Source organism: Marmota flaviventris, chromosome 9, assembly GCF_047511675.1.
Source record: "Marmota flaviventris isolate mMarFla1 chromosome 9, mMarFla1.hap1, whole genome shotgun sequence".
NCBI classification, from domain to species: Eukaryota; Metazoa; Chordata; class Mammalia; order Rodentia; family Sciuridae; genus Marmota; species Marmota flaviventris.
In genome coordinates, this window is record NC_092506.1 from 93,023,012 (window position 1) to 93,048,291 (window position 25,280).

The 25,280-nt window shown below is 36.5% G+C and overlaps 1 protein-coding gene across 2 annotated transcripts in view; it reads left to right on the forward strand.

The window, feature by feature from the left end:
• Positions 1-1,896: 1,896 nt before the first annotated feature.
• The window catches only part of Elmod1 (ELMO domain containing 1), a 33,548-nt gene continuing 10,164 nt past the window's right edge, over positions 1,897-25,280 (forward strand). The window contains exons 1-7 of one of the 2 annotated variants that reach the window (XM_027930713.2): positions 1,897-2,041; positions 2,165-2,193; positions 3,009-3,106; positions 6,827-6,956; positions 18,305-18,438; positions 22,327-22,395; positions 22,882-22,905. In XM_027930713.2, the coding sequence (XP_027786514.2) occupies positions 1,897-2,041; positions 2,165-2,193; positions 3,009-3,106; positions 6,827-6,956; positions 18,305-18,438; positions 22,327-22,395; positions 22,882-22,905 (629 nt within the window). The remainder of the gene's footprint in view (positions 2,042-2,164; positions 2,194-3,008; positions 3,107-6,826; positions 6,957-18,304; positions 18,439-22,326; positions 22,396-22,881; positions 22,906-25,280) is intronic. The other variant, XM_071617167.1, reaches the window with a different exon arrangement.

The window sequence follows — 25,280 nt, forward strand, 5'->3', positions numbered from 1 at the left end:
ACAAAGACACTGCTCAATCTTTTTTTCTGGCACAGCTATCCAATAGTTGAAAAATGAAGAACATTTTCCAAGAGAACAAGTTGAGATTTTATAAATCTTCTCACTTGTCTAATTAAAATGTTCCACGAAATTTATTTTTAGTGTTACTTTTTTTTTAAGCTGTTAACCTAAATCCTAACAGATCTTAAAACATATTTGACTTGAGAAGTTGAATGTTAGGCTTTATAACATAGTAAATTCATTTTTTGTCTGAGCAGAATCCAACTGATTTTATAGTAACTGACTACATATAGAAATTTCATATGCACTATTGTAATGGTGTTGGGTGATCATTTTATGCATTATAAATTTTGTTATAACTTTCATTTTTTTCTTCAATAAAATAATACATATATGTTATATAAAAAAGAAAATATACTTAATCAAAAAAATGAAATAAAAATTACTGAGAATACCATTACCCAGTGATTCCACTGTTAATATTTTTGATGGGTATCCTGCCCTTCTCTCCCCCTGTATTTATATATCACTATTAAAACTTTTTTATTTTGATTTTTAAAGAAAAAGATCATTCTATACATATCTCTTTGTAACTTTTTTTCTACTTGAAAAACATATTATGCACATTTTCATGTTATTAGATATTCTAGGACACTGTTATTGCCTGCATTGTTATCTTAATGTATCAGCTTGGTCATATATTTCTTTGCATTCACTTTAAGATATAGACCCTGTGCTTTTGTACAAATAAGACTGTTGGAATTTTTATTTTTAACACAAGGCTATTAAAGATATTGGAACCAGAACAATTTGAGCAACCGAGGAATTGGTTCATTTGGGGGGATGGATCACATTGTCAAGGCTATTAATTAACTACTCTAACTAATCTAAATGGCCTTGGATCACCTTATTTCAGAACCCAGGCAGGGCAGTGATTGAAGGTAGAATTCAGTGAGCATTTGAGGGGAAAAAAATCTTTTAGAAATGACACTGACAGGAAGTAATAGAAATATTTCTGCCTCCCAGGAATGAATAATATAAAGAGAAGATGGGTTGAATGTAAGGTCCTGAGTGACAAGTACTCTTTATTTCTAAAACTTTGAGTCACTTGAGGCTCTGACCAGTAGTCTCCATAAAGTAGTAGGCGCTTACATTTTTAAAACGAAAAGTCAGCATGAAAGACAAATTCACATAATAAGAGCCAAGAACAGACTTTTTTTTTATAGTTTCTGAAAAGTTTAATCAAGGAATGTTGTCACTTCTGAAGAGAATTGAAGGTCAGCAGTGCTCATTCAGTGACTTGATAGGGAAATCTTCCTACAAGTGCAAGGAATGAATGCTGGGATTGGTTGGCAGAAAAAGGTGGCCACACAGCCAAGTCTTCAGGGAGGACAGCAGTGCCTAATGGAGAACAGGATGAAGGAAGAAAGAATGAAAGTGGGGGAAGAAACAAATACAGGTAGTGGCTAAATAAATAAATGCCATTAGGAAGGGCTAGAAAAGAACAAGGGTGAGCTGAGAGGCTGTTCACTCAAGGGAAAGGCAAAGACTTTCTTCCCCCGCTCTAATATTAGATACAGCATTAGCACAAAAATATTGAAGAATTCTGTTTGCAAGGCAGTTAGTTATTTCCAAAACATTTTAGGCAGAGGGAGGGACAAAGTATTCCAATGCTTCATCCTCAGTTTGTTGGAATATCAAACTTTCTAGAAAGGGGGATTCTGGAGTTTCATACAGAAAGTGTAGTTCCTGCAAATAAAGTCACAGATGTACACCTGCAAACCCCTACATCTAATTGCTGATTTTCTTGTGGGGTGCTTTTCTTGCTGGTGGTGGCTGCTTTCTGTTCTCTTCCAGAGTTCTATTGGAAGGGTGCTCTCTTTTGTTTTTTATAGAATGTTGATCCAGGTGTGCCTGTATTTTTACTGTAAGTTTTTGTGGCGCTGCCTGAAGTTTGTAATGAGGAAGCTAACTGGAAGATGTGAACTGCAACGGATCTGCTACAATACCAAACCTGGAGCTTCTAGAACCATGAAGATTGGTAAGCCAAAAAAAGAAAAATGCAGAGTTGACGGGAGTGAGGACACAATGTTAATTTCATTATAGTAATTTTCAGCCTTTTGTAAAGGGTAATTTTTGAGTGACTTTTTGTTATTTTTAACAGAAACATCACTGAGGGATTCTAAAAGTAAGGTAAGTAAAATTGTTTCCTTATTTTTCAACAACTGTGCATAGGAGGCTTATCATAAAAAGTAAAAATTTTAAGAAACAAAATTATAAATTGATTGAAAACTAATGCAAGCTAAAAAGAAAGAATCATTTGCCCATCACAAACCACTGTACTTTCTACATTTGAATTTCTAGGCAGAGTTGTGAGGCACTTATAGTTTCATTGTTGAATGAACCCTTTTTTATATATCTTCTCACATTGTGAAATATTTCTTGAATATAGGAACAATATTAACTCTCTAGGATTTCCTCACTATTCAAATGATTTAACTTTATACTAACTTTAAGGTCTCCCAGTAAAATAAAGAAGTCACTTCATTAGCCTTTATGGCACATAGTTGAGCAGCCACATAAAAGAAAAAAAAAAAAAGCTTTTTTTCAAGTTGTTTGGTTATTTTATCTTAATATTTAATTTTTGCATCCTTAAGAACTTCTTCCAATGTTCTTCCCTGTTTAGTCATAGAATGCCCATTAACAGTGGGGACTTTATCGAGGGAGGAAAAGAAAATACAACATTGAAACTGATGACAATAGTAAAAACAAAACAAAAGTCTTATATATTTCTGCTTTACATCAATTACCTTTTTCAGGAAAATGGCACTAACCTTATCATGAAAAGTTCAAATTTGTTAGAATTCAAGTAGGTTAAATCAGTATTTGCTTTTAGCTTACACCTTCATACAAAAGCTTGAACTAACACTTGAAGCCTTTATCCCAGTAGACCCTGTTCAAGCCATTGGCATTAACCAAAAGGGAACTGATCAAAGTGTATTTTCCAGCTGTTGCAGACTTCAGTGAGTGTTCACCCTGATGCCATTGAAAAAACTATAGACGACATCATGGAACTGAAAAAAATTAATCCCGACATAAATCCACAGTAAGAATATGTTTCGTATGTTTGAAAATTGGAACACGAATCATGTGGCCACCTGTTTGTCTCTCTTCTTCCCTCTTTCCCACTCCCCTGTCCTTCCCTCTCATCCTAAAGTAATCATCTGCAGTGTGTCAACTTTCAGATGAAAATAAAGAAAAAAAAAAGGTGCCTTTTCATGTTTGTAACTGGCAGGAACTTGACAATTCTGTTATGGTGTATGCTTAGCTTCTGAGACACAATGAATGTGAGAATGGGGCGAGGGATACTCCTGGCGTGGGACTGTGAGACAAAGGAAGCCCATTCATTGACATCCGCTCTATTCAATGCCTGTTTTACATTAACAGTAAACATTCAAATCATAACTATACCTAAGCTGATTCTGCTAGAATATTCCTTCAGTTCCCTCATGAATATTCCTTCACAACAGGCTGATATTCTTGGAGACAGTTCCTACCTGCTCATCAAGAAGACAGGCATGTGTGGGCAGAAGAGATGGTTTTTGTATGAAGACTTCAGAACTTTATAATTTATTCCTCTCATCTTGGAAGTATTAAAATGCATTTGGCAGTGTTCGTGACATTTAAAATTAGTTTTATATTTTCCACGGGGAACAGCAATTTTTCAGTAAAATTTGGGGCTTAGGACATTGGTTAGAATAAATTTCAAATTCAGATACATTTAGAGACAGTTTTAGGTGGGTAACAATCAAACTGTCTTTTAGATCTATGTACATGAGAACTTTAGATGTTACCTCTGAGAAAGGCTTTTAATTACCAAAGACAGGGAGCTGGAGTTGAAGGGAGTGTCAGAGCGTGCTTGGCACAGGTCCACCTCTTGTAAGGATTCTAGATACTAGCTGTCCAGGGGCTCGTCACAAAAATTCCATTTCTATCTGTTCTCCATAGCATTCTTCTGTAGCCACTTCACCTTATTAACTGCCATTCCCTTATTCAGCCATTAAGGTTGACTTAATTGGGCAATAAATGTATTTTAAGCCTTCTGACATGTATTTTATTCCTTTGGGAAGGTGATAAAAAGGCAGTTCATTCTAAATGAGACTGAACCAAAAATTTAAGACTACAACTGGGCATAAGGGATATATTAGTCTTCTAATCATATTTACAGATTGGATTACATTGAATAGCAAGTCTTTTCTTTATCTGTCCTATGAAAGTTACATAAGTTACATTGGAAAACATTCTTTACATCTGTTCTTTTCATGTCCTTTAGAAAAAGGAATAGGCATTAGGCATTTTTCATCATGGTTTGTCTCATTGTTTGTTTTCATATCTCAATGTGGTTTCCAGAACCTTTTCTTTTCTCCTGTACTATTATTGACAGAACCAGATATAAAAAAATTAAATATTTTTCCAAGCAAATAAAGAAATAGATGGTTAGAGTTGGGGAAAACATTTTTAAATCACAAAGATTTACTACTGTTAATCTCACTTTGTTTTAATTACGTTCTTTTTAAGTGCTGCTCACAGTAGTACTAAAAATTACTACAAAAAATCTAACTAACCTTGTTCCTGCCTCTTTCATTTTTTTTCATCCTCTTCTTTCCCTCAAAAGTAACTCTCTTCTCAGTCCTACACTGATTTTCTGAATGACTAATGCTGCTGTGCCCTTTCCTAAATTTAAATATCTTGACAGGTAATGTGTCATTGGCTAGAAGTCCCAGTGACTCTGCAGATTGAGGCAGGAGGATTGCAAGTTTAAGGCCAGCCTCAGCAATTTAGTGAGGCCATCTCAAAATTAAAAATATAAAGAGCTTGAGATAGAGTTCAGGGGTAAAGTGCCCAAGGATTTGATTTTTTTTTTTTTTAGTTTTTGTTAGTATGGTAATAAGTGTCATGATGAAGGCCATTTAATTGAACACATAATTTTGAGCTTAGTGTTTCTGGATTTTCTAAAATTACCCTCTATTCCTCTATATTTGAAGAAGTAGACCCTTTGCCCCAATTTTAGACTTAATTCTATGCATCTCATTTACCCCCCCCCATGATGATGATAGTGTCACCATCACTGTGATTAAAATGACCACCTCTATTATGACAAAAATGTTCAGAGTGAGTAAAGTAGGAGCAAGAATATATTGGACAGCATCAGATTAAATTACCAACATTCAGTCATTTTTGAACCACAAAAAAATACATGACTAAAGTATTTAGAAAGAGGGGTCTGGGGTTGTGGCTCAATGGTAAAGCGCTTGCCTAGCATGCATGAGGCACTGGGTTTGATCCCCAGCACCACATAAAATAAATAAATAAACAAATAAAATAAAGGTATTGTGTCCATCTGCAACTAAAAAAAATATTTAGAAAGAAATAAAAGTAAAAAAGAATTTAGAAAGAATAAATAAAGAAGTCGACCATGGTAGTGCACCCCTGTAATCCCAGCAGCTCAGGACGCAGAGGCAGGATGATCAAAAGTTCTAAACCAGCCTCAGCAATTTAGTGAGGCCCTAAGCAACTCAGTTTAGACCCTGTCTCTAAATAAAATATTAAAAAAGTGTTCGGGATATGGCTCAGTTATAAAGTACCCCTGGGTTCAATCCCCAGTACCAAAAAAAAAAAAAAAGGAAGGAAGGAAGGAAGGAAGAAAAAAGAATAAATAAATGTGAAGTATTACCCTCAGATTTTAAAATGTCACAAATGAGAACAGGCTGCATAGGATGATGGTAGTTTTATGTAAAACAGATCTTGGTGCTTAGTCAGTCACTTGTTTAATGAACTTATAATATTATGTGTCTACTTAGAAAGATTCTGTTTTACCTCCTATGTTGTAGGAAGAGGGAAAGGGTGCTCTGATGAGTGGAAGTGATGGTCCTCTGTGTGTGGCCAGATTGCTTCCTGTTTCAGTGATATGGCTCCAGGGAGCTGTTAACCAAGTAGTGTTCATTCTGAGCAGGCTCAGCAAGATGACAGGGCATCTAAAAACCATGTCCTGTGAGAGAAAATTGAAGGAATAGGGAATTGTTTTGAGTCCTGGAAATGAGATTAGAAGAAACTATTTGAAAATAAGAAGATAGAGCAGGGGAATGATAGAAATGAATCTGCTCAGAGGACAGAATTTGAACTACTTGATAATAAGCAAAGCAGATTGTGTGTTCAGACAAGAAGAGTGGTTTGAATGTGCTGGGAAATCTTGTAAAGCTGTGACTTCTCTTGTCACTGGCTCATCTGTTGGGTGTACTCCCCAGAGATGGCAGTGGTGCTAGTGTTGTTTCCTTCTGTTTCATTTTGAAATTTTCTTGCCCCAAAGCCCCTGTGGGGGGGCGCTCTCGCACTTTCTCACTCTCTTTCCCCCCTTACCTTTTCCCTCACCCTTTCATATACATCCTTCTCAAGTGATTCTTATATACTCATCTAGGGGGTCTACATGATCCCTAAGAACCTATTATTACCTACATTATCATTACCTATATTTTCTACATACTTCAAGTCACCTTCATAAAGAGTGCCCTTGTATTTAAGCCAAACTGTCATAGTGTAGCTTAAGAAAAAGCCAGAATGGGAGACAAATTTTAGCCATATTCTAAGTTACCTATGTGTGAAGTTTCAGTAAATACCGTGCTTCTATTAAATAGGTTATATTTGAACAATTTCCTGAATATTCTATTTACATGAAAAGTTCTATTATGTATATGTCATGTAAGCAAAAACCAAAGTATGTGTCTGATTTCTTCCTCACGGGTGTTTCCTCTCTTTTTGAACACCTTAGGTTGGGAATCTCTCTTCAGGCTTGCCTTCTTCAAATCGTTGGTTACAGAAACCTTATCGCAGATGTGGAAAAACTTCGCAGGGAACCTTATGATTCTGATAATCCCCAACATGAAGAAATGCTTTTGAAGGTTAGTCTTTGAATACACTTCAGCCTGTCACGTAAGTCAGCTAACGCTGGCCAAGCACCTGCTATGTGCTACGTGTTACTCTGGGCTTTGGGGATATGGGGATGAGTAAGACATGGGCACGGTGACTGGCTGGTAAGACCGAGTTCTCTTGCTGCGTCAGAGGTTGGAGGTAAATTTCCTGTCAGAAAAGTCATATGAGAAGTTGACTTTAAAGCCAGTTTACTTTGTAATCTGAGAAAGCATCAGAGGTGATTTCTGTGGCTCTCATGTTTGGCTCAAGTTTAGATTGTTTCACGTGTGTTGAAAGTCAATAGGAGAAATAACATTTATCAAAGAGTGTCCTGAGATTTTCACTTATGACTTTTAATACACATCAAACAAGATGAAGTTGATTTCTGCTTCAGCAACAGCTCTCTGGGGAAATTACCCAAGATCTTAATGCTGATTATTTATTCATGTGACTTGGAGAGTGTTCAAAGAGGAGGTAAAGGTTTATATTTGGCATATTAAAACTGTTGGAAAATAATATGGAGTAATAACTATTCCTGGCTGTCAAAGAAAACCTTAAAAATCTTAGAGAATCTCATAATGTATTGTTTTGTTATGTACTGGGGATTGAACCCAAGGCCTCAACATACTAGAAAAGCACTCTACCACTAAACTTCATCCCCCAATGGTGCATTATGAAACATTAATAAAACTTTCCCACAATACGCTGAATTTTTGCTGGGCATGGTGATGTATACCTATATATATTATAGATATTATACCTATTTATATATATATATATATATATATATATATATATATATACATACACACACACACACACATATTTTTTCCCTGGGAGAATAAGGCAGGAGGTTCACAAGTTAGAGGGCAGCCTGGGCAACTTGGTAAGGTCATGTAGAATGCTCCTGGGTTAAATCCCCAGAACCATTAACAAAAATGAATTCTTAGTTAAAGAAATTAAGACCAAAGGATAGGTTTCAGACCAACCTTTAGAACTAGTTATCTGAAATGTTTGGTATATTCACTTCTGAAAATAGATGATTTTAAGAATTAGGGTGCTTCTTTGCCTCTTCCTAGAATTATAAAATATAGTAACAAAATTGGAATGAAGCATTGTTTAGCTGCCTTAATTTTGCTTTACTGAAAAATGTCAATAGAAGACATAATTTTAAAAATGTATTCTGTTGTGTTTTGTGTGAAGGAGTGTATGTTTTTGTGTATATAAGTACTTAAGCAAATGATACATTTATCTTTACTAATTAGTGCAGTATCTAATGTGAATCATTAAAAATTGAAGAAGTCTCATTCTTGGCAATGGTTTTTCTTCTTCCTTTTTTTTTTTTGCTGCTTAATTTTAGCTAACTCACTGGATGAATTCCATCTTATTTCATTGCCTTCTTTTCCCTGACCATTTTCTGATTCAGGTAGTCAAGTTCAAAGAAAGGATCTAACAGTGGGAATTAACAGGTGAATTAAAGTAAAAAGAAGAGGTGGTATAATTAGCAGACTGGTCACAAGTGCCTGAACAATACATTAAAAAGGCTAAGACAGCCTCAGAATTAATAAATTCTGGTGTAGGTGCCTGCTATGCAGCATCTTTAGCTGATCTATTGCATGTGGGCTCACATCTAGTAGGTTTTTAACAAATAAAGGTGAATATTTGAGGTATTCTAGTTCATGTCAAGAATTTTTATGACATGACTTTTATCAATGGTTGTAATTTTATTATGTATGTGTTATTTTGGCTGTTACAGCTAGGTAAGCAGTAGAATGATTGTTATCTTTATTTTGGGGATGAGAAAACTATAAGTGTCTTAGTCCAGATTCTAATTCACATATTTAATAAATGACAAAGCAGTGATGTCCAGCACTGAGTTAGGCACTTTGAGGAAAGGCTTCTTTTCTGCCTTTCAATGACTTGCAGGCTAATTGGGATATATTCTGCATCTACAAAAATACCCCAGTCTTTTCCATAGAGCATCCCCAAATATCTCTCAAATGTTTTCTATTCCCGCTGTCTTATTCTAGCCATCATCTCCAACGTGGGGTGTTGTAGCCTTTTAATTATGTCACTAACCATTATATTCTTCCCTTCCATCTTCTAAAATACTGCTGGAAGGATTTTTCTAAAATACAGATCTAGTCATATAATTACCTACATCGAACCCTTCAGGTTTCCCGTGTCTTATAGTAGAAAGCCCATGTAACCTTAGCCTGGCATTTGGCCCCTTTCCACTATATTTTCCTTAGCGACATCTTATGCATCTCCACTACAGACAGTGCATTTCTGCCATGCTCTGTCAGTCACCATGACCTAGAATAGGACGTGCCATCCCATATGCCAATGAACTTATTCATGCTGCTCCCTCTGCTACCCATTATTCTCACAGCAGAAGCCAGCTTGTTTTTGAAATCCTCATTCCCAGAATTTGGAGACCTTTTCTAGCTCTCTAAGCAAACATAGGAGTGGGATCTTTATGCAGTGAAAATAAAACATTCATTGAGTGTTTGGTATGGACCAAATATACAGCATTTTGGGGGGGAATGCTGGGGATTGGGATTGAACCTAGGGCCTTGTGTATGCAAGGCAGGCACTCCACCAACTGAGATATATCCTCAGCTTAATATTATAGCATTTTTACTTAGTTGTCACAACAAACTTTGTTGATATAACTGGTACTTTCCCCATTTTTCAGATGAGGAAACTGAGGCTGAGTGCTGAGTGACTGTGCAAACTCACATGTTTAGGAAGGGTTATTAACTGTAGTACTGCACAAGTCCTTGGGAGAGAAACCATGTTTTATCCATTTTGTTTCCTGGGGGCTGACCAATGGCTTGTGTTTAATGGCCCAAATTTTGGCTTCTTTATCTTCAAGATGGATAAGAATACCCTTGCTACCTACTTCACAAAATTATTCAGAGCAAAAGCCAGCAAACCAAGGTCTGTGGCTAAGTTTGTATTTCCATCCATGCTTATAAGTAATGTTTTATTGGAGCAAAGCCACATGCATTTGTTTTAATATAGTATCTGTCTGCCACCCTACTCCAAAGGCAAAGTTAAATAGTTGTTACAGAGATCATATGAATCACAAAGCCCAAAACCTCTACCAGATGGTTCTCTCCAAAGTTTGGTGACCCCTTGATTTATAAGCTCAGGTAATATATTGCCACATTGTTTAAGTGCTTTGCTTTATAAGAACAGGTAAGAATTATCAATGTTGCTACTTAGAGTCCTTAAGTACAAAAATTCTAGATTTTATGATCATTTGAACACAGCTGGAATTAAATTGAATAATATTGTTATATTCATACACCACTGCCCTTATGAATTATTCAAGCAGATGTGTTTCTATTAAAAGTTTTCTACCAAGTTAAGAATAAAGGCAGAAATTTAGGTGGATTCATGCATGTACTAGAAAACATACAAGCCAGAATTAAAAAGCCCTTTACTAATGGGAAGAGATAGTCCCATGGTGGCCTCCATGAAAAGATGCTTCTCTTTGAATACTCTGGCTCCAGGGTGGAAGAACCACCTCATCCTTTCTGTTCTGCAGCAGATGAGAGACAACTGAAGCGTCCAAATAAGCCTGTGTAAGGGCTCCATTCAAAGAGAAGGGGAATCAACAGAGAAGACAGCCCATGCTGCCTGATAGTCTGACTCAGAGGGCAGCCTCCACATCTGTAGCTTGTCATCTGCTGTGAGCACCACTGTTTCTAGCCCCTGGTCTCCTGCACTTGGCAGGTGGTTCTGTAATAACTCAACTCCAAGTAGCGCAGTCTTAGATGACTGGACTCCTCAGGGCCCCCATAGAAAAGGCCCATCACCTGAGTTCGAGTGTAAAGTTGTCTTCCTAGTGCAAGAAATGAGCTCACCCTGCAAGAGTGCTCTGCCTCCTACCCTTACTTTTTCAGGGAAGAGCCTATTAGAAGAGAAAAAGCTCAAGGTTTCTTACAGAAATATACAAATGCATAGAGAGATATGTCATCTAAGTATTTCAACATAACTGGCTTTCATCTTCCAAGAAAGTGACCCTCACCAAAGCAAATAGGATTAACAATTTATTCAAGAAGAAATTTTAGCCACTAGTCTAGTCTGCCATTATAACAGTGATTCACTTTGTACTTTAACTGTATCCCTCCTTTCTTCTTTCCAACCTTCTCCCTGACCTTCTCCTTGCTGATCCTCTCCTCTCTAAAGCTCTCTCCTCCCTGAGGCTCCCCTCTGTAATTGAGGAAACAGGATTCCTCTGGATCACCTCTTTTTAAAAAACAAAAAATAAAACGAAACAAAAAAACCCTGTTTCCCCTGATGAGAGGAATCTCAGCCTCTGAGAAAGAAGTTTCTATGTTTCTCCTTTGATAGCAAAGCAATAAACTATGAAAATGACATTTCTTTTTAAAGCATTTTATTATTTAAAATTTAACTCTCTCAAACTTAGCATTTACCCAATAGATGAGGATTGTAACCTATTTACGAAATGAAATGCTTCCTTTTGCCATTTTACTCCACTCACCGGATGAAACTCCATATTTTTTTTTAACAGGGTAGGACCCTGAGATTGCTTCAAATTATTATTCAAATTAATGTTATTTCCATATAGTTTTGTTTTCTCCCCCACTGACTTCCAATTATGGTAATAACCAAATCAGTTCCTGAAGAATTTTTTTAAAGAGATCTTTCTCTTAGGGTCATTACCTGGTCTTTCATTATTTGGTGTCTTCTAATAAACTCAAACATTCTGTTTCGATGAATGCAGAGCACTGGAAAATTCTTATATGGATTATATAAGTATATTTTGTACATTATGTTTGAATTTTGTTTTCAGGCATGACAAGTTTATTCTAAGGTTTTTTCTTTCACCCTTTGGATAAAATTACCTATTGTGGCACTAACATAAAATATTGAATAATATGAATAGTAAGTAATTTTGTTTAATGTCTAAAATAACCGTAATAAAAGAAAATGAGGGGAATCCAAGATGGCAGGCCAGAGGGAGGCAGCATTCTGTGTCGCTCCATGACCCGGATCTCAATTAGTGGGAATACTGCTTCTCTGAGAGTGATAGAAGACCCCTACACAGCTGATCCTGCGCAGAAATCACCAGTGCTGTGCCCCCTGCAGGGTTCCAGGCCTTAGCGTTGGAGCAGGACTCCTGGCTCCTGACACCCAGCTCCCAAGTGCCTCAGCAGGATCACTGCCTCAGCACCAGTGTAGAAATACCAGACTCCGCTCCACTCCCACACAGGACACTCAGCTGCTACCCACCCACAGGAACTCCGGCTGCCACTCCCCTGTGGACCCCTATCTATCAACCAAGGATTCCCCAGGTGCCTCCATCTTGCAACTTGGCAGCTACTACTATAGTCCCCTATGTGTGGTAGTCTGCCTGCACCTGGGGACATACCACAGGCTCTGAAGACCACCAACAGCCACAACACTGCATGCCACAGAGCTCATCTCTGAACACGTGGCACGCCATCGCCTGGCTCCCCCCACCTGACCTGACACCCCAGTGCCGGAAGCAGCCCGCCTCCATCTTGGGTCAACTTCCTCACCATCTTTGGTGTGGGAAGCTCCCAGATCGGAACTCCAGCTGGCCAGGTACCCAGTTTCCAACTCCCCCCTCACCCCAGCGGCCTGTAACCCAGCACAGTAACTCCACAATACAAAACAGCTCTCAGTGAGATGGTGCGCAGTGCAACCAGGGCACCACCCATGGGAGCCCCAGTGAGAGAGGTCCCTTAATTGGGAACTAGTAAGGGAGAAGGAGAGAGTGCAACATTTTGGAGACTAACAGAAAGACCAGGAATTGGAAATCTTCAGCCAAGATAGGGAGATAGGACCTGTTGCTTAAGTCATACTAGCAGATACAAAAACAGACCCTTGAGGTACAGTCTCCCTTCAGGGACTGGCAGGTGCCACACCTCACTTCCAGGTGCCCTGCACCAGGACCAGCCTTCTCACTCTGGTTACCTTCACCATCCTGAGTGCGGAGATACCAGCTAACAACAGACAACCCCACTTATTGGATGAAAAGGGAAGCAGGAAAAATACTGATCTCCAACCAAAACAATTAACAATCCTGGTTTCTTCCTTTGATATTTTTATTCTTTCTCTTTTTCTTCTCCCCATCCATTCTCCCACCCTCACATCCCCAACACATGTGAAACCAAGTACTTTGCATAAATTAGGATTTTGAGGACTGGGATGTCTGAATAGTATAAAAATTACTCCAACATCTGGAGACTAAATAATATGCTAGTGAATGAACAATGGGTTGCAAACGATGTCAAGGAGGAGATTAAAAATTTTTCTTAGAGGTAAATGAGAACACTGACACAACATATCAAAATCTCTGGAACACTATGAAGGCGGTACTAAGAGGAATGTTCATTGCCTGGAGTTCATTCCTTAAAGAAGGAAAAGTCAACAAATAAATGACCTAACATTATATCTGAAAGCCCTAAAAAAGAAGAAAAAAATCAACACCAAAAGCAGTAGAAGACAGGAAATAATTAAAATTAGAGCTGAAATCAATGAATTGAAACAAAAGAAACAATTGAAAAAACTGACAAAACAAAAAGTTGTTTCTTTGAAAAAATAAATAAAATTGACAGACCTTTAGCCATGCTAACGAAGAGAAGGAGAGAGAAAACCCAAATCACTAACATATGTGATGAGAAAGGAAATATCACAACAGACACTACAGAAATACAGAAGATAATTAGAAATTATTTTGAAAACTTGTACTCCAATAAAATATAAAATATCAAAGGCTTCAACAAATTTCTTGAGTCATATGATTTGCCCAAATTGAATCAGGAGGATATACACATTTTAAACAGACCAATATCAAACGATGAAATAGAAGATGCCATCAGAAGCCTACCAACAAAGAAAAGCCCAAGACCTCATGGATACACAGCCAAGTTCTTTAAGAGCAAGAACTTTAAAGAAAAACTAATACCAATATTCTTCAATTTATTTCAGGAAATAGAAAAAGAGGCAGCACTTCCAAACTCATTCTATGAGATCAATACCACCCTGATTCCCAAACCAGGCAAAGACACATCAAAGAAAGAAAACTTCAGACCAATATCTCTAATGAACGTACATACAAAAATTCTCAATTAAAATTCTGGCAAATCGAATACAAAAATGTATCAAAAGGATTGTGCACCATGATCAATTGGGGTTCATCCCAGTGATGCAAGGTTGGTTCAACATATGGAAATCAATAAATGTAATTCATCACATAAACAGATTAATTAAAGATAAGAATTATATGATCATCTCAATAGATGCAGAAAAATCATTCAACAAAATACTGTACCCCTTTATGTTCAAAACACTAGAGAAATTAGGGATAACAGGAACATACCTCAACATCATAAAGGCTATCTATGCTAAGCCCCAGGCCAACATCATTCTAAATGGAGAAAAATTGAAGGCATTCCCTCTAAAAACTGGAACAAGATAGAGATGCCCTGTTTCACCACTCTATTTAACATAGTTCTTGAAACACTAGCCAGAGCAATTAGACAAAAGAAATTAAAGGGATATGGGTAGGAAAAGAAGAACTCAAATTAGCACTATTTGCAGATGATATGATTCTATACCTAGAAGACTCAAAAAGTTCCACCAGAAAATTTCTACAACTAGTAAGTGAATTCAGCAAAGTAGCAAGATATAAAATATAAAACACCCATAAATCAAAGGCATTTATGTATATCAATGACAAATCCTCTGAAAGGGAAATGAGGAAAACTACCCCATTTAAAATAGCCTCAAAAAAATAAAATAAAATACTTAGGAATCAACGAAATGTGAAAGACCTATACAATGAAAACTAAAGTAAGAAATCAAAGAAGACCTTAGAAGATGGAAAGATCTACCTTGCTCTTGGATAGGCAGAATTAATATTATCAAAATGACCATACTTCCAAAAGCACTATACAGATTTAATGCAATTCCAGTCAAAATCCCAATGTCATTCCTCATAGAAATAAAAAAAGCAGTCATGAAATTCATCTGGAAAACTAAGAGACCCAGAACAGCTAAAGCAATCCTTAGCTAGAAGGGTGAAGCAGGTGGCATCACTACACCAGACCTTAAACTATACTACAGAGAAATAGTAACAAAACCAGCATGGTATTGGCACCAAAATAGACTGGTAGACCAATGGTACAGAATAGAGAACACAGAGACTAACGCACAAAATTACAATTATCTTATATCAGACAAAGGCACCAAAAAATACATTGGATATAAGATAGTTTCTCCAACAAATGGTGCTCGGAAAACTGGAAATCCATATGTAACAAAATGAAATTAAAAGCCCTATCTCTCACCATGCACAAAATTCAACTCAAAGTGGATCAAGGACCTAGGAATTAAACCAGAAACACTGTGTCTAATAGAACAAAAAGTAGGCCCTAATCTCTATCATGTAGGATTAGGCCCCAATTTCCTTAATAAGACTCCTGTAGCATAAGAATTAAAATCAAGAATCAATAAATGGGATGTATTTACACTAAAAAGTTTCTTCTCAGAAAAAGAAACAATCTGTGAGATGAATAGAAAGCCTACATTTTGGGAGCAAATCTTTACCCCTCACATATCAGATAGAGCACTAATCTCTAGGGTATATAAAGAACTCGAAAAGCTAAACACCAAAAAAAGCAAATAACCCAATCAATAAATGGGCCAAGGACCTGAAAAGACACTTCTTAGAAGAGGATATACAATCAGTCAACAAATACATGAAAAAATATTCATCATCTCTAGCAATTAGAGAAATGCAAATCAAAACTACTCTAAGATTTCATCTCACTCCAGTCAGAATGGCAGCTATTAAGAATACAAACAATAAGTGTTGGCGAGGATGTGGGGGAAAAGGCACACTCATACATTGCTAATGGGACTACAAATTGGTGCAACCAATATGGAAAGCAGTATAGAGATTCCTTGAAAAACTGGGAATGGAACCACCATTTGACCCAGCTATCCCTCTCCTCAGTCTATACCCAAAGAACTTAAAAACAGCATACTACAGGGACACAGCCATATCAATGTTTGTAGCAGCACAATTCACAATAGCTAAATTGTGGAACCAACCTATATGCCCTTCAGTAAATGAATGGATAAAAAAAAAAAAAGTGGTATATATACACAATGGAATATTACTTAGCAATAAAAGAGAATAAAATCATGGCATTTGCAGGTAAATGGATGGAGTTGGAGAATATAATGCTAAGTGAAGTTAGCCAATCCCAAAAAACCAAATACCAAATATTTTCTCTGATATAACGATGCTGATTCATAGTGGGTTAGGGAAGGGGAGCATGGGAAGAATAGATGATAGGGCAAAGGGGTGGGAGGGTAAAGGAAGGGGTATGGGGGTAAAAAACATGTTGGAATGAGATGGACATCATTACCCTAAGTACATGTATAAAGACACAAATGGTGTGAATATACTTTGTATACAACCAGAGATATGAAAAGTTGTGTTCTATATGAATTGTAATGAATTCCACTGTCATATATAGCAGATTAGAATTTAAAAAAAAATTTTAAAAAAGACTTAAGCACAAGTTCTGGCATAAACCTGGAAAAAAAGGAAATACTTATGCTGTGTTGATGGAAATGCAAATTGGTACAGCCATGTGAAAAAAACGTATGGAGATTCTTCAAAAAATTAAAATAGAACCAACATATAATCCAGCAATCCCACTAGAATGTATATATCCAAAGAAAATGAAATCAGTCAAAGAGACATCTGCATTCTCATGTTCACTGTGACTATTCACAATAGCCAAGAAGTGGAAACAACTAAAGTGTCCATCAACTGATGAAGAAATAAAAGAGTGTGTGGGACGTATATCCAATGAAATACTGTTAAGCCATAAAAAAGAATGAAATCTGTCATCAGCAACAACATGGACAGAAATGGAGATCATTATGTTAAGTAAATAAACCTGACATAGAAAGACAAGTACTGCATGATGTCACTCATGTGGAATCTGCAAACATTGATCTGACATAAGTTGAGAATAGACTGGGGACTACTAGAGGCTGGGGAAGAGAGGGAAGGATGAGGAAAGGTTGATCAGTGGGTACTAAGTTACAATTATAAGCAAAAAATTCTGGCGTTAAATGTTCTTTCAACCTACACCTATGTAATTTTTAAAATTTAATTTTTAAAACTTTTTATTGTGAAAAATGTTCAGCATACACAAAAATAGAGAAGATGATAGAATAAAGTCGTGAATCCATTTTAAATGAGTTTTAAAAAAAGGAAAACGAACTGCAAATTTCTATTTGTTCATACTTTCTGTCATTGAATATTATGGTTTATACTGTGTAACATGGCACAATTCACTGTAAAGAAAGGTAATTTTGTATTACTGTTCCCTAAATAAAGAATAATTTAAGTATTATATATTTATATAACTGTAAGTCTCAATCTCTCTCTTTACCTCCCCCTCTCTCCCTCCCTCTCTCATAATGATATGTGCTAAATCTGGTTGTCTATAGAAAACTTAGAAAAATAAAACTAGTTTAGTAGGCAGTAAAGAGTATAAAATGTTTATAATTTATGTTTTCCATTAGAATATAATTGATTTTAATTGATATTCTTTTCGGTAACTCTTAAACATGACAATATCCTTTGAGATTTAATCATGAACTTCACCGGTATTCCTTTGTTCAGCTAGACAATAATACGTAACTCACTCCTGTTATAGGTAAAACTTAATAAATGAAACTCAAGTAATTTCACTTTTATTTTTGTTAACAATGTAGCTAAATGTCTTAATTTAATGTTAGAAATGTGCTTTCTGAGGAGATGAATAATAAATGGCTTCAAAATTTCCCCTTTCCATTTATACTCTTGAATATTTTAGAGAACTCCAAAGAGCTTTTTTTGTGGGAGATTGTCACCTACCTAATTTCCATTAAGAAATCAAGTCAGGAAGGTTTAAAATGCTAAAATACACAAGTACACATTCTATTGCCTTCAGAGCACTCCTGAGATGAGGGTGAAAAGGTAACTAATCTTTTACTTTTATTAGGGAATAGTGGTTTTGGTTTTGGTTTTTTACTACCTATGCTGAAAAGGTCTTTGGTACCTCCAAGGAGTCTTTACTTTACCATACTTTGAGACCTGTTATTATAGATAACTGAAAGACGGTCATATCTTTAATTATAATATATTTGCACATATTCAGCTTTGCAAATTCCTTTCTCATAATGTAGTTTACATGATCTAAACCAGTAGGAAAGGATATTTACATGTGCATATCAACAGGGAAATTCCCTTTTCTTTTGTCTTCAGTTATGGAAATTCCTGAAGCCTAATACTCCACTGGAATCTCGCATTTCTAAGCAGTGGTGTGAAATAGGTTTCCAAGGTGACGATCCTAAGACAGATTTTCGAGGAATGGGACTTCTGGGACTATACAATTTGCAGTAAGTAAAATGAAGAATAATTGAATGTTAGAGTGATGTTTTGAAATGACAAAGTGGAGTTACTGTTTATAAAAGTCACTTCCCAAAAAGTCCAAGAAAACATTCAAGTTCTCTCAAAGGTAATTCACATTGATAAAATTTAAAAAGTTACCAGCATCTTCTTCTAATTCAGCAGACTTCACATATTTTTTTAAAATGTTGTCAAATATATTTTTTATTTTCTTATTATGAAAACTCTAAGCATATGCAAAAAATAAGGAAGATGTTATAACATCTTATGTTGACCACTCAGATTCATTAATTGTCAAGGTTTGAAATACTTGCAATCCTATTTTTCTGACAGAAGTATGTTAATGAAAATCCTATACTGTTTGTCATTTCACCCCTCATATTGAAACTGGATTTTCAGCCTCTGCTGCTGTAGTGTTGCAGCAGATCCCATCCACCTGCCAGTGGCATCTTTCTGGGTTCTTGTATCTTGAATTCAAAGAATGAAATCCACAGACAAGGAAGAGTAAGGAAAAAGAGTAGGATTTATTCAAGTGAAAAGGAAAAAAGCCAGGTGCAAGTGGTGCAGGCCTGTAACTCCAGCGGCTTGGGAGGAGGATGACCAAGTTCAAAGCCAGGCTCAGCAACAGCTAGGTGCTAAGCAACTCAGTGAGACCCTGTCTCTAAATAAATTCAAAATAGGACTGGTGATGTGGCTCAGAATGGTTGAGTGCCTCTGATTTCAATCCCCATACCGGAAAAGAGAGAGAAAGAGAGAGAGCGCTCCTGCAGGGGGAGAGGGGACCCAGTAGGGGTTGCCACTTAAGCATACTAGGCTAGGAGCTGATACAGCTACTGGGTAGGGGGATTGATCTATATCTATGCCAATCAGGTATTGGAAAAGTACAAAAGCTAATGGTCAAAATCTTTGCAAAACAGGTATTGGAAAAGTACCAATGGTATTGGTTCTGCCCATGACCTTCTAATTGGCTGTGCATTTATAGACCTTGAGTTTGAACTTTCCTGTAACCTCCACTCAGGTTCCCTCTCCCTTCTGTGCACACCTACCCTTCTACCTCCACCCCAGGACAAAGGTTTGATTGGAATATTTGGAATTTTTTCTGATCATTCTCATGGAATGGCCTTTACATTTGAAAAATTCCCTAATTGGGGACCATTACCTATCCAATCTTATTCAGTATTTCCATAGGTAGTTCTAAAAAGTGTCAGCATTCCATTAACAACAATACCATTATTACTGCTAACAATGTATAACTAGTCCATATTTAAATTGCCCAATTCTCTAAAATTTTTTGGTATGGGGATTGAACTCAGGGACACTTGACCACTAGCCACATCCACAGCCTTATTTTGTATTTTATTTAGAGACAGGGTCTCACTGGGTTGTTTAGCGCTTAGCTGTTGCTGAGGCTGACTTTGAACTTGCTGATCCTTCTGCTCAGCCTCCGGAGCCACTGGGATTACAAGCATGCACCACCACGCCCAGCTCAAAAAAATGTCTTTTACAGCGGGTTTTTGTTCAAATGCAGTCCCATATAAGACCTATGCATTGCACTTAGTGAATATGTCCCTTGGGTCTTTATAAATTAATAGTCTCTTCTCCACTGTTCCCTCTTTCACCTCTTCTCCTCTGTCATTAACTTGGAGAAGATTTCAGGTCAATTGTCCTGTAAAATGTCCCATGGTCCAGATTTGTCTGCTTGCATTTGTAACCATCCCTGAATTTCCTGAAAATTGGAGGTATTCAGAAAAGCTTGAAGAGATTTAGGTTGACATCACAGCAGGAGTCTGTGTCATCCCAGCACTCTCAGCCCTTGTGCTGGGATGGGTCATGGCCTGATGGCTGTATTGTATATCCCCCATCAGCCTTTCCTCCTTCCATGGTTTTTGCTGAACCAATTAATTTATTATGCAAAAAAAAAAAAAAAAAAGCCTTTCTACTGCTATTCTTCCCACAATTGTTGCCTGGAATTCTGTAAGAAGTTTTTCTTATTAACTATAGCTATTTGGTTTCTCTAAAATACAGGTGGAGAGATGGTTGATTTTTCTATTTAGTTGCCAATTCTCAGGTGGGAAGTTGGTGTCTTCATTCCCTTGTTAGTGGTTGACATTTTTTTTCCTTTCTCTATTTTTAGAATACTGCTTCTTAACTCTGTGCTTTTATATGTTTACTGTGATCCGACTAATTGTACTTAATATTTTTTATGATTAAATTCAGCTATCACTAGTCATTATTTTTCAAGACAGAGTCCTTTTGAATAAGTTCTTCTGTCTTTTGACACAAACCTATTAGTGAGGAGAGGGAGTAATATACTTTTAAAAGGAATGAAACCTTAGTCACTTTTTGTGTCATCTCATTTTCTCCCTAGATTCTTCCTTTTGATTTAAATTTAGGAAGTTTAATCATCACCTATTCTCTTATAAAATGTTTGAAATGCTACATTATCATATAAAGTGACTGAACAGAAAGCAGACTTTAATGACAAAGGTGATGTCACAATCTACTGTTGAAGGCTGAGTTTTTGAACAAGTGGAACTGGGACAATTTGCCTTCCGTTTAGAAAAAATAAAAGTTAAATCTCTGCCTCATCTCAATTTAAAAATTGAAAGTAAAAACAAGGTTTTTTAACCTTTTGGAGGAAATCTTTAAGATACATGAGTAAGGTGGGATATCTTACAGACAGACAAAAAAAAAGTATTGACTGAAAAAAAAGGTTAAAAATTTTCACATATTAAAACTGATTATTTTTGTGAGCCAAGCCACCATAAAGAAAGTGAAATGAGGGGTTGAGCGCTGGTCTAGCACGTGCAAGGCCCTGGGTTTGATCCTCAGCACCACATAAAAATCAATAAATAAAATAAAGGTATTATGTCTAACTACTTCTAAAAAATAAATTTTTTTAAAGAAAGTGAAATGAACAGTCTACTGTCATGTATATCTAAAAAGAACAAATAAAAATAAAAACATTTTTTAAAAAGAAAATGAAATGAGACAAGATTGGCACTCACGTAAATGATGAAGGGTCCATTCAGCCCATTATTCTCTGTGAGGTTGTTTGTCTTATTATTTGAGAATTGTTTTGATACACTAGATAAAGAAATATGAACAGTGTAACCAGGACCAGGTCTGTGCTGCTGCTGCTCAAAGGCCAATACTCAGGAAACCAGAGTTGGCAGGAAGGAATCAGGTTTATTCAAGGGCCAGCCCAGAAGAAGATGGAGGGGCTATATCCTCACAGCTTCATCTTGGGGGACCCAGGAACATAATGGACCTTTATAGGGAGGGGAAGGAGGAGCAGAGCAGAAAAGTACATGCTGAGTGGGGTCTTTTTTTGGGGTGGGGGGAGAGTCCCAGTTTAACTCAGGGACACTCAACCACTGAGCCACATCCCCAAGCCCTATTTTGTATTTTATTTAGAGACAGGGTCTCATTGAGTTGCTTAGTGCCTTGCTGTTGCTAAGGCCGGGTTTGAATTCGAAATCCTCCTGCCTTAGCAGGCATGCACCACTGCACCTGGCTGAGTGGGGTCTTAATCATCAGGGCAATCTTTCTTTTTCCTTTTCTCTGAAAATCCCAATGAACCTCAATCTCTTATGCTTTTTTAAAAGATGTTTTCTGCAAATTAAATCCCACAGCAATTTACATTGCCTTAGTTGACACATAGAAACTGTGGCTTTCACAACCACCCTGCCATGTCAGATTGTGGGGGGGTGGCACTTATTATAAAAAACTGTTCTCTAAAGGAGCTGAAACTAGTAATAATCTTATGCTAGTACCCATCTCTGAGTTCAAAATATCCTCAAACTGGATAAAAGTGAATTTATTCTGCCGGTACAGAATTATGGCTTTTGTTTTGCTTTGTTTTTCTTCAACTGCAGGTATTTTGCAGAAAGGGATTCTACAGCAGCTCAGCAGGTCCTCTCTGACTCTCTTCATCCAAAATGCAGGTAACTGTTGAAAATAAAAGATGGATTAGGCTTTATGAATTAGGTAAAGATGACCTCTTACATGGATCTGTAGATAAAGATTATCAGGAGAGTCAGCCCACCAGGAATGAGATTTAAAGTTCTCTCAAACAAGCCCTTTTGACAAATGCTGAATAGGAGGAGCAAAAATTCAGGTACTATTCCAGGATTTAGGATGGAAAGTGGCACCATTCAAGCAAGATATATAGTTAAAGAGACTGATAATGTCACTGGGTCCAGGAAGATTGAGAGGTAGGCAAGGAAGAAGTTCAGGGTTAGGAGAAAGAATTCAGAGAAACAAGCAAGTGTGGTGGGAGAAAGAAGGAACAGAAGTCATGAAGTAAGAAACCAACTGAGGAAGTCTGGAATTATTGAAGCTTTTTAATTTTTTTGTAAATTTTAGGATTCTAACTTATTTGCATTTTAATTTACCTTTCTAAATGTTTTTCTTTAATTCGTTACATGAAGGGATATCACTAAGGATGAAATAAGGTATTTTCCCCTTTGCTTTCATGTTTTATTGCTTTTATTTATTTGAGAATGATTAGTGGTAAGACTTTAAAGGAAATATAAATTTATGAAAAATGTTCAAAAAGCAAACATTTTTCAACTTTTTATCTGTTATAATTAATTATTTGGGGGCTGTGTCTTAATGAGCTGAAAATCTGACTAGACAAACCTGATGGAAAATATCAAGGTGTCTTTTGATAGCCATGACTGTACCCGGTTTCAGGAAGTTTTAAACCCTTTACCTCGAGGGGGAACACTTGACCCCAGGAAGGACATTTCATGTGGGAATTTCATTACATAGAGCAAATCTTCCCTTCTGTTTTATGTATCTGATTTGATTGTATATAACAGCTAATGTGTGTGTCTGTGTGTGTTATTAGTTGCTCTTCTTATAAGTAGTTCCACTATTTTGCAGTCATGGTTTTGTATCACTTTTTTTCCCTCAGCATGATGGCAGGTTAGTTATTAGTGTTCATGTTGGTTAAACAAATCTAAAATTTTATCATAACTTTCTCAAAATTCAGGAGAGGATGACTTAGACTCCCACTCCTTATTGTATTCATTAGAGTCCCATTTGGTGAAGGTTCATGAAATTACATTACACTTTCCTAGGTTTACATTTATAATCTTTTATAAGACTGAAAATTCATTTGCTTCATTTATTTAGCAAAAGAAGGAAGAGTTTTATTAGAAAGTGAAAAGTGAAGGTAGGCACACTCCAGGTGGAATGTGGGTTAGCTCAAGAATGAGAGACCTATTTTTATTTATTTTAAGAAAACACTAAAATTGCTTTGTTCTTTCTTGATTTGTTAGATGGTTAAAATCAAGCTGTTGTAACTTCATCTGAATTGATATTTCTGTAATTAAAATTGGCTGAGAGTCTGTGTGTGCTCTCTGGTGCCAGAGAAGTGCGAGCCAGAAACATGAACCCTTCGTGGTCTGGAAAGTAACAATAGGCTTAAAATATTTTTAAAAACATTTTTAAAACCACTGTTAAATTAAAAATGACTACATGCCAGCTATACAAAATGTTGCATTAGTACCCCCCAAACCAAAGGAAGTTTTGAACCCTTTATCTCTTTTGAACCCTTTACCCTTTTGAACGCTTGACCTTACCCCTTTACCTAAACAATGTATTAGTTTAGAAAGAACTTGAGGGATACAATACATCATTTATCAGTTTTCTATCCTGTGCCTTTAGCAGAACATAATTGAGATCAAATTCTGGTTCTGTGCAATCCAGGTTTAAAGTAGGTTGTAGATTTCGATAATTACAAGCTGATGCAGCAAAAGCTGCCTCAGCTGCCTCGGCAGCTCCCGGAAGATGTCCTGTGGCTGCCTTCATTGAAGAAACTGCAAGGGCCTATGCATGGTCTTTAAAAAGATGTTTGATGGCTTTGTTTACAGCAGCATCTCCCAATGGTATGGAAGTAGCATGTGTGTTGACATAGGATATGTCTTCAGGTTGAACACCTACATCTTTTATAGCAGCATTCATACATCTGTTTAAAAGAGCTTGTGCCAACTGCACCACCCTTCTTCTGTGTTGACTCATGTCAAGCTTAAAATATTTTTGATTAACCATTGGAAAGAGATTTTTGTCTGTGAACCATTCTCAAAAAAAGTCTTTATAGTTAACTCCTGTATCCACCATCAGAGAGGAATTACTTGCAGGTTTATGTGACTACTCTCATTTAAGAAGAGACTAGTGAGTGTGTCCTGTGCTTACTAAGCATAAGATAAAATTATAATTTTTTAAAAAAAAAATTATTTGTAAAATTACCATGTTTTATCCCTCAAGTTACAATACAATTGAATAGAGGAAGCTTGTGTATTTATTGTTTCAGATTGATGGTAAATGTCACTGGATACAAATCAAAATGTATTGAAAATACTCCTATTCTTCTTCAGTGATGTCTGAAAGAAGTCAATTATGATATCAACATAGGTTCTGTCAGACCCTGAATATTTCAGGTGCTCAACAGTGAAAAGTCAACATACACACTAGGGAAAGTTCTTTTCCTGTCTTTCAGCAGGCATGATGTATTACTGCTGTCCTAAATATCTACCTTTAGAGTCTAGAAAGAACTTGAGGGATACAAGTAAATCAGTTTATAAGGAGAATTATGACTGTGAGCTTTTATGTTGATTTATTTTTTCTGAAGAAAATGATCCCATTTGTTGTTGGTTGTAGGATTGTATTCTATAATCAAATAATTGGAAGATATTGGCCTTTTCAATACTTTCCAGTGCAAATAAAGATTTAATTTAACAAACAGAGACACTACGTGCTAAAAAGACTTTGTTAAAGAGGAAATGATGCTCATAAATTCTCATACAATTTTTTAAAATTTCAC